The 14,252-nt window shown below is 54.5% G+C and overlaps 1 protein-coding gene across 1 annotated transcript in view; it reads left to right on the top strand.

The window, feature by feature from the left end:
- The window catches only part of KCNT1 (potassium sodium-activated channel subfamily T member 1), a 75,349-nt gene extending 64,848 nt beyond the window's left edge, over window positions 1-10,501 (top strand). The window contains exons 21-31 of the mRNA XM_034067717.1: window positions 46-218; window positions 437-508; window positions 800-934; window positions 1,197-1,308; window positions 1,748-1,849; window positions 1,968-2,051; window positions 2,428-2,556; window positions 2,962-2,982; window positions 3,651-3,954; window positions 8,509-8,593; window positions 8,967-10,501. Of these exons, the coding sequence (XP_033923608.1) occupies window positions 46-218; window positions 437-508; window positions 800-934; window positions 1,197-1,308; window positions 1,748-1,849; window positions 1,968-2,051; window positions 2,428-2,556; window positions 2,962-2,982; window positions 3,651-3,954; window positions 8,509-8,593; window positions 8,967-9,087 (1,338 nt within the window). The 3' untranslated portion in view covers window positions 9,088-10,501. The remainder of the gene's footprint in view (window positions 1-45; window positions 219-436; window positions 509-799; window positions 935-1,196; window positions 1,309-1,747; window positions 1,850-1,967; window positions 2,052-2,427; window positions 2,557-2,961; window positions 2,983-3,650; window positions 3,955-8,508; window positions 8,594-8,966) is intronic.
- Window positions 10,502-14,252: the final 3,751 nt, after the last annotated feature.

Raw genomic sequence — 14,252 nt, 5'->3', positions numbered from 1 at the left:
GTGAGAGCCTCACACCGAGCCCCTGCGCTGCCTTCCACCGCACAGGGCTGCAAGCACAACAGCTTTGAAGATGCCAAAGCCTACGGGTTTAAGAACAAACTGATTATCGTTTCGGCAGAGACGGCTGGGAACGGGCTCTATAACTTCATTGTCCCCCTGCGTGCGTACTATCGGTCCCGCAAAGAGCTGAACCCAATTGTGTTGCTGCTGGACAACAAGCAAGTACTTTTCCATGGGTGTTTTCCATCGCACTGAGCCCTCCCCTGTGACTTCATGAGCATCTCACCCTGTGGGGATGGATGCGTGGGGGAATGGCAGGGCCACTGTTGGGTATCTTGGCTTATGTTGGCCCTGGGAACTCCTGTGTGGGCTTTTGGGTCTGTCTTTACCCCATGGACTTGATGAAGCACCTTGCTCTCTGTTGCTCTTCCTCCAGGCCTGAGCACCACTTCCTGGAAGCCATCTGTTGTTTCCCCATGGTTTACTACATGGAGGGCACGATCGACAAGTAAGTGTTTCCATTTACCTCTTGTTACTTATGGCACTGCCTAAATGTGTTGAATTTACCCCAACCCAGACTTCTGGGTCATCCCATGAGAAGCCCCAGGGCTGATACCATAGGGCTGAGCCCACCCTTGGCTTCCTGGGTTGTCAAACCCCCTTGGTAGATGGGAGCAAGCGGAGAGCTGGTGGTTGGGAGCAGGCTGGGCTTGCCATAGCACTGCACGTCGCAGTGTGCTGCTTCCCTGTGTCCTTTCCAAGGGCTGACCCTGCGCTCTTCTCTTTGGGAACTGCCCAGCCTGGACAGCTTGCTGCAGTGCGGCATCATCTACGCCGACAACCTGGTGGTTGTGGACAAGGAGAGCACGATGAGCGCTGAGGAGGACTACATGGCAGACGCGAAGACCATTGTCAATGTCCAGACCATGTTCAGGTGAGGGGAGCACTGCCCTGGCTCCTGCGTGGCCACTGACCTCTGCTGCAGGCAAGACTGGGAGGGTGCTGGTGGCTGGGGTGGTGGCTGTGGGCAGTGGGACTCACCTGTGGTTGGACTTGCTCTGGGAAGCAGCATCTGATCATCTCTTTCTGACCTCAGACAGGTACAGGGATGGTTTTGGTCTTCCACAGGCTTTAAATACATGGAATGCTCTCACTTCTGAGTAAGCTGCAGGAAAACAGGTCTCTTTCCATTGCAGGCTCTTCCCCAGCCTCAGCATTATCACAGAGCTGACCCACCCCTCCAACATGAGGTTCATGCAGTTCAGAGCAAAGGACAGTTACTCTCTTGCCCTTTCCAAGCTAGAGAAGGTAAGAGAAGTCTTCCCCTGCACATTGGGCCTGGGAAGTCAATGCTGGGAGTGACTATAGTTCCTCAAAGTGCTGTACTCTTCTGCATGCTGCAGCTGCTATAGGCAGAGGGCATCTACCTGAGATAACCTGCAGACAATGAGTGAGCAGTTGATCTTTGGGCTCGTTACCTCCTTCTATGTATTTATGTGTTTATTCAGTGCTGGGGGTTTGTACTGCTGCTGTGCTGGGCCTCTGCATCAGGTTTAATGCTGTGACTGCAGTAAGGGGAGGCAGTGAAGTCACTTTGCTTAGGCAGATCTTCCAACAAGGGGGAAAACCCCCTGAGCCACACACTGGGGCATTCAGTCTATGTCAGTAAACCCCAACCCATCACTAAATGCCCTGGAGGATGTGAACAAGCCCCTGTGGGTGCTCACGTCTCCCATTCCTCCTCCAGAAAGAGCGAGAGAATGGCTCCAACCTGGCCTTCATGTTCCGGTTGCCCTTTGCAGCCGGGAGGGTCTTCAGCATCAGCATGCTGGACACGCTGCTCTACCAGGTATGAACACAGCGGGCTCCGTGTACTGCACCCTACAGCTGTGGCCACCCCTTTGCATCCCCCCATCCATAACTGAGCAATCCTTTTCTCTGGGTTCCTGCCCAATGTCTCCCTGTAGTCGTTTGTGAAGGACTACATGATCACCATCACCCGGCTGCTGCTGGGCCTCGACACCACGCCGGGATCCGGCTACCTCTGTGCGGTACGTGCCGAGTCCTCAGGGTTGAAGCCATCAGGTCAAGTTGTCATGGATCTGGTGGGATCTGTCAGCCTGTGCATGGGGATGGAGGGTTCCCATCTTCCACCCTGGAAGATGGGGGTAGGCAACATTGCCAGGTCACTGCTCCCCTTGCACTGTGGGTGGGGAACATCAGTGCTACCAAAGGTACAAAAGCCCAAGAGCTGCCAAGGGCCAAAGACCCTGTTTTGAAGGCTGGAAACTGCCCCTGGTCTTTCTGTGGATCTTCACTTTTGGGACTGAGAGGGATGAGGTGGGGTAAGCTCAGGAGCAACCGCAAGCTGCTCCTCAGGTGGCTTTGCATGGCACTGATGGTTGATGTTTGTCCTCTGTTGCACAGATGAAGATCACTGAAGATGATCTGTGGATCCGGACCTACGGCCGCCTCTTCCAGAAGCTCTGCTCCTCCAGTGCTGAGATTCCAATTGGGATTTACAGGACGGAGTCACACATGTTTGCCACCTCTGAGGTAGGGGCATGGCAGTGATGTGTGCCTGGAAGGGGATGCTGGTGGTCCCATCACCACACAGCAGAGATGTGGTCCATGAGGCTGGCCGGGTCCATTGCACCCTTGGACCTGGGTGCAGCATCAGTGGGGAGGAATGAGGGGAGGGGAAGCTCTGCCTTTGTTTTGTGAGTGGCTCTGTGTGTGCATGGTGGTGGTGGTGTCCTGGTTCCCAACCGGATAAACTGGTCCATGTGAGTGCCAGTTCTCCAGGCAGCAGCCTGGCTGCGGGTGGACAGGGGGGTTTCCTCAGCACAGCTCTGCCATGCTGCATGGCACTGAGTCCATGGGGAGCAGGGGGGATGTGGCACAGTGGGGCTGCCCCTTTGCTGGGCTCACTTTGGTTTTCCTTCCTTTTCCCTGCTGCAGCCCCACGACATCAGAGCGCAGGTGAGTGCCGTCTGCGTCCGGGTGCTTGGCTGGCATTGGGCATTATCCTGGCTGCCAGCACTGCCTCCTTGTCCCCCCCCAACCTGGAGGCTGGTCTGTGGGCAAGCAATGGTCTGGCTTGTGCCAGCAGCTCTCTGGCTGCTGAGAGCCACCACACTGCCTGTCCCCATGATGCCGGCTGAGCATCAGCAGTCCGGGAATGCCAAAGGCCTTGATGCTCCAAAGTGGAATTAACTGGGACAAGGAGCAGGGGGGTGAGCCAGGCTCTGTTGTAAATCCTTCCAGTTTTCAGCTTTGTGGGAAGTAGCTACAGGGAGCCAAAAGTTGACATTTAATTAAATGCCATCCACCTCTTCCTTGGAGATGCTTTAAACCACTTTATTAATACATTCCTGCTCTCCAGTGGGATTGCTGTATTGGAGATGCAGCAGCCTGTAAGGTGGAGGAAGGCAAGGGCAGCTATAATGGTGTAAAGGATACCAGGAGCCTGTTAGACTCCACTTATCCCAGATCTGATGCCTGCTCTAACGGCACAGAGATGATGCGCTGGGAGAGTGCGTGTGTGTCAGAGGGAGGATCCCATCCTAAGGGAGACACCCACCCCATCAGAGGCAGGATGGGCTCCTCCTACCTCCCCCCTTGCCCTCCGTGACCTGCTGGGCTTCCAGTCACAGATCTCAATCAATGTGGAGGACTGCGAGGACACAAAGGACGTCAAGGAGCACTGGGGCATCAAGACCGGGCACCACAGGAACTCGTGCTCCAGTGACCAGTCGGAGCACCCGCTGCTGCGGCGCAAGAGCATGCAATGGGCCCGGCGGCTGAGCAGGAAGGGCAACAAGCACTCCAGTAAGACGGCCGAGTGGATCAGCCAGCAGCGCATCAGCCTCTACCGGCGCTCCGAGCGCCAGGAGCTCTCCGAGCTGGTCAAAAACCGCATGAAGCACCTGGGCTTGCCCACGACTGGGTACGGTAAGTGCCGTGCGGGCTGCGTCCCTCTCCTGGGCTCCTCAGGTAACCCTGGGCTGAGCCTAACCCCGAGCTGAGCCTAACCCTAAGCTGAACCCAACCCCGTACCGAGCCTAAACCAAGCCTAACCCCCAAACCTAACCCCGTGCCAAGCCTGATCCTCCAGCCTAACCCCGCAGGTGCTGCCGGGCTTGGCTCAAGCAGTGCCTCATTCCCCAGCTTGCTTGTGCTTCTGCTCAAGGCTGGGGTCCCGCAGCGCAGAGCCCCCCTCGCTGCCACCCCCATGGGGGGCTCTGGGATGGGTCCAGGCAGGAGTTTGCAGTGGCAGAGTGACTCTGGCCCCTGTGCCTGCAGTGGGACCAGGTGCCACCGCGCAGCCTTAACCCTAACCCTAACCCCTAAACGCAGCAGGGAGAAGTGAAGCCCCATCCGCTGGCACAGATCCCCTTTGTTGTAGACTTGAATCCTTCCTAAAACTCCATGGAAAACCTTTCGGTAGCTGCAGGGATGAGTGGTTTGCTTCATTGTGGTGTCTGGCTGCGACGAGCCTGCATGGCCCCGGGGCACCCGCAGCCCCCAGGGTCCCTCCGTGCAGCTGCATTGTCTGTGTCCCCCCCGATGATCCCCCCTGCCCCGGTTTACACCACTCTGTAGCCTGCAGCTTCCTTGGTTTGGTTTTGCTTTGGTTTTTCCTTTCTTGCCTTTAAGCCATCCTGTGCTGCGCCTGTTTGCTCCATTCTCCAGGCCTGTCCGTCTGTCCCTGCTCGCTTGCAGGCTGGCACCATGCCCTGGCCGGGATGGGAGCTGTATCAGGGGGGTTGTGTGTGTGTTGGGGGGGTTGTTCTTCCTCTCTCCGTTCTGGATTCTCCCTCACAGCCCCTGAGGTACATGAAAGGGGAGAAACGTAAAGAAAACACAGCACAAGGGGGTTTGGAGTGGAGGGCATATGGCCACAGGCATTGGCCAGCCCCATAGGGAGCAAGGCTGGAGAGCTGCCTTGCAGCAGGGCAGAGAAGCTCAGGGTGCTCCAGGCAAGGGCTGGCAGTGGTTTATGTCCCTCCTCTCTTTGGTTCCTACATGATGAGTCCCAGAAGCTTCTGCTGCTTTTCCTATGGAACTTCCAGCTCCCTGCAGCTCTGTTGCAGAGCCTGGAGCATGGCTGATGCCATTCACCGCCTTAAGGGAGCTGTTTCACACAGTGTGGGAAGCTGGGGGACAGGGAGAGCTGGAAGCCCATGCGCCTGAAGCCAGAGCCTGTGCACCAAACACAGGCAGAGGTGAAGGCAGAGGCAGCTTCTCTGCCTGAATGACTCCCATTGAGGATCGCAGGGGCCGCCTGCCCCAGCCCGGCAGGGATGCTCCCTGAAGCTGCATCCTTCTGCCGTGTTTAGGTTGGAGCACCCCAGGGAAGCTCCAGCAGTCGAGGAGGCAGCGGAGGGGGTGTGGGGAGGAACACAGGACCCGTCTCCCGTCGGGATGGGAGGGCACTGGGCACAGCAGGGGGGACCAGCATCTCCATAACCCCTGCGGCACGGCTCGTCTGCGGCCGGCTGCGCTGGGATGTGCGTTGTCACCGTGTGTCACCGTCAGTGTCTGGACACCCATGGCGTTTACAGACGAACCCGTTGCTCTGCCTTCTGCTCCTTTCCGTTTTCTTTTGCTCATTTGATTGCTGCAGTGCAGGAGCTCGTCTCTGATATTGCCGAACCATGGCTTGCTGACCTCTCTCTCTCTCTCTGTTTATGTCTGTGCCTTTCCCTGTATGTTCTGTAGAGGATGTAGCAAATTTAACAGCCAGTGATGTGATGAATCGGGTAAACCTGGGATATTTGCAAGGTAATTCCCTTTCCCTGGGAGTCCCGCGTGACTCACGGCGTGCAGCGTACAACAAGATCATGCCAGCTAAGCCCAAACCACACACCCCTGCCGGTTTTCACCTTAGATTCCCGAGTCTTTCAAGCACTGATTGGTTTGGTTTGGGAAACCAAAGGCCGAACAGAGGAGCGAACAGGGACCCACAAAGCCGTGGAGATAAAAGCCTCAGGGACTCTTTCCTAGCTGAGTTCTTACAGGGAAATCACAGCCCTGGGCTGTCAGTAAATGAAACCCTCCCTCCATCGCTCTGCAAGTTGGTTTTGGTCTGTAAAGCCAGGGGCAGGTTGAGGAGGGGATGGGGAGGGGGACGGGACTGAGCACAGCGGAGCTGCTGCTGTGGGATGTGATGAGATGCTGGAGATGCTGCACCAGCCCCTTCTCCTCTTGCCCCACATGGGTCAGGCACAGCTCAGGGTCCAGGCAGCATTTGGAAAGCCCTTCACAGTCCTTACCTTGTGTTCTTTAGCTTGAGCAGACCCTGGTTTCTAACCCAGGCAGCAGCTCCCACAAGCACTGCCCATGCTGCAGCCACCCCAAGCACCCCATTGGTGCCTGCAGCCTTGTTGCATCATGTACACCTTTACACAGTGTAAAGGCACTTAAAGTGGTGTAAAGTGCCCCGGAAAGGCCTCATTTTACTGCAGCAGCTAGAGGTTAGCAATAGCCCATTCTTGCTGTGTTTTAGGCTTCACTAAACCTGTGCTTAAGGTGAAAAGTTGGCATTTTCCTATGAGCTGTCCTTCATCAGAGCAGCAGCCCCAGCCGGGGCTCATGGAAGCCCCACGCCAGCACAGTATATTGCCAGCAGGGTGGTGGGTGCTCGGCAGAGCTCGGACCCCGCTGGCATCTCCCCATCCTGCAGAAGAGTGAGCACCACAGAGGGTCCAGCAGCATCAATTCACCCCAAACCAGAAGCCCCCATGGGCGAACACCCCATGTTGTGGCATCGCTTCCGGTGCCAGAGCTGGAGCTCAGCGCTGACTCCCCCCCAGTAAACCCAGTGATTGCTGGTCTGAGCCCCACTGCTGTGCCGCAGGGGAGCACATGGCAATATACTTGGTGGGTTCAGCAGTGCCCATGGCTGCATGGGATCAGGAGAAGGTGCTTCCATGGAGCAGGGAAACCTGCCGTGAGCCAGGGCCCTTCCCACCTCCCTCCTCATGTCAAACCCCTGTGTCCTGCCGGGTCCCAGGGTCTGTGTGTGCCACCCGCACCCCAGCATTGCCACCCCCTGTCCCCACCTCGCTGTAAGGATGAGCACTGGGATGGACAAGGCTCGAGGGACCCGCTGGTACCCAGGGCTGGACCAGCATCTCCCTCCTATGGTCCCATCCACCATTAGGCACCTTCTGTGGGCTCAGAGATGCTGGGAGGTGTCTGAGCAGCAGAACAAGGGTCCCATGTCCCCCTGCAAACTCTGTGGTGTGCGGTCCAGCTGCAGGGATGCCCTGGGACACATCTGGACATGCACTGGCCAAATGCATGTGGGGGCCTGCTTGGGTCCCTGTGCAGGGTGCCAGGCCTCATGGCTGCTATGGCTTGAGCTCATTGCACAGCTATAGACAAGCTCCATTCCAGAGGTTCCACCCCAGTGCTGAGGCTGAAGAGCAGCTGCCTTGGCCCCTGCCTTGTGCTGGGGGTGGTCATGCACCCATAGGTGCTGTTATGGCTGGAGACTCATCTGTGTCCTGCTGTGTGGTGGGCAGGGGGAGAGCAGGGATGTGGTGGTGGGAGCAGCACTTCTCCCAGTGTCCCTTTCCTGCTCCTGCTGCCATCAAACCGAGCTCCAGTTGTCTGAGACCACCAACCATCGGACGTGCACTGGTGCTGCTCAAGAGGGACCCTTCTGACAGCCCAAGAGTGTCCCAGTGACAGCCTTGCAGTGAGCTGGTGTCCCCCCTGCTGCTCATGCTGCCCCTGGCGTCCGTCTGTCCATCCCCTCTCCATCCTGTCCATCCATATCCACCTGTAAATGGTGTTACTTGTCGCAGCTCCCCCTCCCCAGCCGCCCGCAGCCTTGCACCCCCATTCATTTCACCTATGATCTTGTTCTCAGCTATTCTGGAAAGCACGGCCCCCCCCATGGCCCTGGGGCCACCCCTTTGGCCCTGCAGCACCCATGGGTGGCCCTGATCCCTTCCCCGGGTGGTCACTGTAGTTTAGAGCCATCCCTGAATGGCATCGATGGCTCTGGAACTCCACGGAGGTGGTTTCCCTTGGGCAGGAGAAAGAAGCAGTGATGGAATTAAGCCTGTTGCTGGATGATGCTGGATTAAGTAATGCAAGAAGGGGAGAAGTGGGCAGAGTGGTCCCGGGGGGGGGGGTTTGGCAGCCCTGAGCCAGTGGTTGGACTCGTTGTGCTAGACCTAACGTGGCAAGACTAACCTGTTCCCTTTCTTGCACTAAACCAAGGTAAGAAAACTTACTTTTTTATGGGGGAAAACAGGGACTTTGAAGAGTTCCATCTGCCAGCCTTGCAGCTGGGGTTGGGGGGTTGGGGAGGCACAGAGGGAGGTGGCAGCAGTGTTCTCGGTGCTCCTCCTGTGGCAATGCCGTGTGTTGGGAATGAGCTGCGGTCCCTCAGAGCCGGGTGCTCGGGGATGCTGCAGTGGGGCTGTGGGACCGAGGCCATGGGGTGTCCGTCAGGGCATCCCTCACCAGCCCCTTCCCCTTGTCTCGCAGATGAGATGAACGACCACCAGAACACGTTGTCCTACGTCCTCATCAATCCCCCTCCGGACACGCGGCTGGAGCTCAATGACATCGTGTAGGTGTTGCCCCCATCCCCTCTTAGCCTCTCCCTTTGCCCCCAGACCTGCCCCAGCACTGCCTGCCCCCATTGCATTGCTCTCATCCCAAGACCAGTGGGGTTTTGCCTCCTTTCCAGGCTGTCCCTGTTCCATATGTTCCCAAGCAGTGCCCAAACCAGCCCAGCTTTACTCATCACAGTTCTGACTCTTGGTGTGAAGGTTTTCCCTTGGCTTTCACTGCTGTGCAGCAGAAGGACAAATAACTCTCCATTGTTGAGCCCAGCCCCATGGAACATCCCCACCTTTCCCAGTTTAGTGTCTGCACAGCTCCCTGGTGCTGTGGGTGAAGTGGGGGGGTTCCCATTGGTGTAACCAAGCTGTGCCCCACAGGTACCTGATCCGCTCCGACCCCCTGGCCCACGTGGCCAACGACGGCCACAGCCGCAAGAGCAGCTACAGCAACAAAGTGGGGCCCTGCAACCCCGAAACACGCGACGAGACCCAGCTCTGAGCGGCCCCTGCCCGGGACAGGGTGAGGATGAGGATGGCGGCCGAGGGGAAGGCGGCCGCTGCTGCTGCTGCCCATGGGTGCCCCCGGGACGGTGATGCCCAGCCCCTGTGCTGTGCAAGGGGTGCCCCCGGACGGACAGACGGACAGACGGACACCCACAGGCACCCCGTGGCTTTTAACCTTTTATACCAATACCGCAACTAGTGAGAAAGTCTTCGCTGGTGCTGGTGGGACGTGGCTGAGAGCCGATGGTGAATGACCCTGTGAGAGCAGGAGGACTGTGTTCAACGTTACCCCCCAATGATGCAGGTTGTTTGCATTTGATGGGGTTTGTCAATACAAGAGCAAAACTGCACCAAAACCTTCCTCTGTCACCGGGGATCCCTTGGGGTACCCAAACTTCTCTTTCACCTAACTCATGTTCTTCACCCTCTGTTGGTTTTCTGTTACGGCATCGATGTGAGGAGCACTTGGAGCTGTGCCGGGAGGCAGAGGAGGATGTGCTGGCTGCTGTGGGATGGCTGGAACAGGACGGGACATGGCCATGCAGCTCCTTCGGGTGCCATGGCAGGGCTGCACTGCCTCCAGTGCACCTTAGCCTCTCACAAACCAAACCCCACCAAAACCAGGTGACTGAAAGCCAATCGCCATCCCTATGGCAATGCCTCTTGCCGTACGTGCCCAGCTCTAAGCCCAAGCCCCGGCTGTGGGTCTGTGTTCCCCATTGAGCTCATCCCTCATTGCTGCTGCTGTTGGAGCTGGGCTGCCCAGGGGTCCCTGTGCTGGGGTGGGATGGGACAGGCTGGCCGGGAACAGGCACTGATGGGGTCAGTGTCCCAGCTCAGCCCCTTCCCCTCCTTCCAGTTTGGGGTCTGACACCCGCTCGGCTGCACAGCCTGGATCTGGATGTCCCCTCTCCCCTTCCCATGGGGCATGACCAGTGCCACCATAAGGCAGCGGGTTCTGCCTGCGCCCCCTGCCCGCTGCAGCTCCATCCATCCTTGCTCGACTCGATAACCCAGCAACAACATGTGTCTGCAGCAGAGGTGCATGAATGTACAGAACAACACCAACCCCAGAGCACTGCCTGTGCTGGACAACCGCTTCCGACTGTCCCCGCAGACACCTCCCCAGAGCAGAGACAGCCCATGCGGTTCCCATCTATTTTTGCACACTTGTAAAGGTTTTCTTTGGCTGCCAAGTGAAGAACTCACTCGTTACCTTTCTAGACCTTTACTTGCATAGGTTAAAACTCCAATGTGCTTTCTTTATATCCATGAGAAGCCTGTAAAGCACAACGTTGCCATCAAACCCCATCAGCCATCCCGGACCTGCTGCCAGCTGAATGGTTTAGTGCCATGAACGTTTGACTTCTGTTCCCCCAATAAAAGCTGTTTACAAAAGCCAACCAAAAGCAAACCACAAATACCTGTTTGAAGCTGCAGTTTCAAGCAGTTGTGAGATGGGCTTGAGGGGATCCTCTTTAGTTCTTCATTTGTTCCTGATGTGTTGGTCATGAGGCCTTGGGTGACCTGCACTGGGGACCATCAGCTGATGTGATGGATCATGGCCTTGGAGAGGCATTGCAGGTGAAAGCAATGAGCCCAGCCTGACCCTTCTGCTTCACTTTGGTGTGGGCACAAACCTCACTGCCTCTGATGGGGGTTTTGGGGTTGTTTTGGGGTTGTTTTCAGTTATCGAGGGTTTTAATCTAGATGATGTTTGATTCCTTTCCATTTGTAACGCAGCATGCCAAATATATCATTTGAAATAAAGAAGTTGTTTTAGGCTGAAGAAGAGCATGAAGTTGAAGGACAAAAGCACACACCTGGTCTGTATTAAAGGCCTCATCCCCTATTAGTGTATTTAATCATCCAGATCACAGCCATTGATTTTCTATTCCCTCCTTTGCTTTCAAGGGAGGGTGGAACAGATATGGAGGGTTTAGGAAACCCCAACCAAGCAAGCACCAACCCCCCAGCAGAGTGGGTGCTGTGATTACCTGTGTGTGCTGAGCTGCTCACAGCATCACAGGTTTTAGTAAGCCCCATCCCTGGCAGTGTTCAAGGCCAGGTTGGATGGGGCTTGGAGCAGCTGCTCCAGTGGAAGGGGTTGGAGCTGGATGAGCTTTAATGTCCCTCCCAACCCAGACCAGGCTGATTCCATGATCATTCTCTCTCCATTTGACTGGCTGCTGCTGGGACGGACTCCGTAAGTGCTGTGTTCTGCAGCTAAACCCAGCCCTGAAATGAGCCAGCCCTGAGCATCCAGGTCAGCCACACACACTGCTGGGTGAGTGGTCCCCATTCCAGAGCCCCCCCAGCTGCTGCACGCACTGGAGCTCAGCTTTAGGCACCTCCTTTGCCATGGGCACTCTGAATCCTTACAGACCCTGACTACAAGGAAATAACCTAAGAGGAAACCCACACACCAAAAGCAGTTCAATCTCCCTCTGGTTTGGGATACTATTAAATAACAGCCCTCAATACAACCATATTTTGACAACACTTCTGGTTTTGTTCAAGGTATAAATAGCTGTATTTAAACAGAAAGCTACGTGTATAGACCATGGGCGTTTTGCAGACGTTCTTTCTATGGTGTACATTTATAGCAGACATCCTCTGGGATGTTGATACTGTAGATACTTGCCTGTGGTCAATGCAAGTCAGAACAAACACTTAGTTTTTCTAATTCTTTAGACTCAGCTCCAATACTAATGTAAAAACAGAAGTATTTTATTTTTGTACCGGGCCTGGGAATGCTGGTGCATCAGGAGGAGCTGTTTCTGCTGTCTTGGAGGGTGTCAGCCCCTGCCCTGCACTTCCCACAGGGACAATGAGCTTGGAAGAACAGGATCTGCTGAAGGGAATGGCTGTGCTCCACTGTGGGGATGTGACAGGCCCTGGGGGGAGGCAGAAATGAGGCTGCTGCAGTAGTTTCAAGTGTAGCAGCAAACGGCTCCATCGCATGTTACGTGTCCACTAACGGTTTCCTACACTAAATATGGACTAAATCCATATATCCTGCATTAAAATTGAATATGAAACCAAATGTTAGAGTATATTTATTTCCTGTTTCACCCTTTTTACCTCAATCCGTACAGAACATGACATCTCTGTGTGCCCTGGGAGACCTCTCATCTCTCCGGGTCAGCTCATGCAGGGATAAAGCCCTGGTCCTGTGGCACGTTCTGCTGGAGGCACTGCAGGAGAGGGTTTTGTACAATGACTGTGAAGATGCTTCACATTTCTGTAAAGACAATGCAAATAAAGAGCTGCATGCAGCAACCATGGAGCCTGCGTCTTGTTTCGGTCTTGGGGTGAACCTTGTCTTAAAACCCACGGCAACATGTGGCTCTAGAGTGCCAAAGGCCTGACATGTATGAGCCCATGTTTGGGGTCATCTCTTCCGGACCTTTTCAACCTCAGCTTTCAAATCTCTTCCTCCAGTCATGCCCAAAAGACAATGTTTGATTTGCTCCCTATTGTGTTACAGTAACAGCACATCTGAAGCACGAAACCCACTGCAGAAATCATACCTGTGACTGGTCCCTCAGCCACCCCAGAGGCTGCATCTCCCTGAGTAATCCTGTCACTGCTGGATTAAATGGAAACCCCTGATTGAGAGCTGTTGAATTGGACACCCCATCCCTGGAAGTGCTCAAGGATGCACTTGGATGGGGCTTGGAGCAAGCTGCTCCAGTGGAAGGTATCCCTGCCCATGGCAGGGGGTTGGAACTGGAGGAGCTTTAAGGTTCTATGATTCCCTTACTTTGTACTGCAGCCCCAAATCACTGATCATAGCAAGTGAAAACCCCAAAGAGATCACCAGTTGCTCTGCTGTTAACTCACCAGTGTAGCAGGGAGACATTAAGCTTATTTTGCCTGCACACACAATGTTCTGTCAGCCCTGTGTTGAACTGTATGGAGGTTTGCAGAGTGTTTTCAACTCAGATTAGTCTTGAACCCTGGCCTCAGAGCATGATGGAAACGTGACAGACACTGACTACAGATGCAAACAGCACGTGCAAATACACGACATGTACAGATGATGCACAAAGAGTTTGGGAAAAAGAAATCACACTGAAGAGCACTTTAAAGATGTACATTTTTGTGTTCATTATGTGTAAGAAACAGAGATATTACTCTATATAGGAACTAATTCTCTAGCTCAGAGCAGACACAGTGAGAACACTGTGGTCCACTTGCAGCGAGCTCTATGGAAGGCTTACACCTGGCTTAGGCACATCTTTAGTGGAGTAAAAATCATAACTTGCTTTCAGACATCCTATTCTACAGTCATAGGAAAAGCTGATGCTGTAGCTGGACCTCAAACTCCCACTTTTTCCTATCCAAACTCCCAGCAAACACAAGAACCTTTGTGAAGCTGAAGAGGCTTTTCAGCAAAAGCCAGTTCTTGTTTCACACAGCTAAGGGGGAAGGACCCTGGCTCCTATCAATCCTGGTGAATAACACAGTTAAAGATGCAGGATATGAGTTACTCCTCTTTCTCTAGAGAAGGCATCCAGATGTAGCCCAGCACCAGTAACTGTGCAGGCCTTTCACCTGGGAGGGTGTTTGCACGAAGCTCAAGTGCTGGGGGGAGGCAAAATGTCATTTTCTAAGCAGGGATTTATAGAAGATGAGGCATCAGTAAGATGCTGGCACCTCTCTTCCATGGCAGCTGCCAGTGCACAGATCACCCACCTGTTCTTGCATGGGGTGATCTTCAGTCATTGACAGTGTCACTGCCCTACAACCACAGTTTACCCTGGGCTGACAGCAGGCAGTGAACACACGGAGGTTGGCATTTAGATCATACAAAAGCTATGGGAGGAGTTCTTCTCCCTGCTACCCTACAGGTTTCCCCACATTCACCCACAAATTCTATGTTACCTTATTACAACCATTTTTCTCTCTCTTCCTGTTTCCAGACTAAATTAATAGACCATAATCTTGCCAAGGTATTTGAGATGAATGTTTTTTGATAATTAAAACTCAAGACTATTACTTTTCCAGAGAATTTAGTCTCTTAGAAAGTGACTTACTCCTCTACTACCTCTATGATCCTCAGCTCAGCACTCGGACTATACACTGCCTACAGATGAACTCCTCTCCCTGTCCAAATGGATGTCACATCCTATTGCTTCCAGCATTAAACAAAGC

Source organism: Melopsittacus undulatus, chromosome 11, assembly GCF_012275295.1.
Source record: "Melopsittacus undulatus isolate bMelUnd1 chromosome 11, bMelUnd1.mat.Z, whole genome shotgun sequence".
NCBI classification, from domain to species: domain Eukaryota; kingdom Metazoa; phylum Chordata; class Aves; order Psittaciformes; family Psittaculidae; genus Melopsittacus; species Melopsittacus undulatus.
The sequence above is the reverse complement of the archived record's forward strand: the minus strand, read 5'-3'. Positions and strand labels throughout refer to the sequence as shown.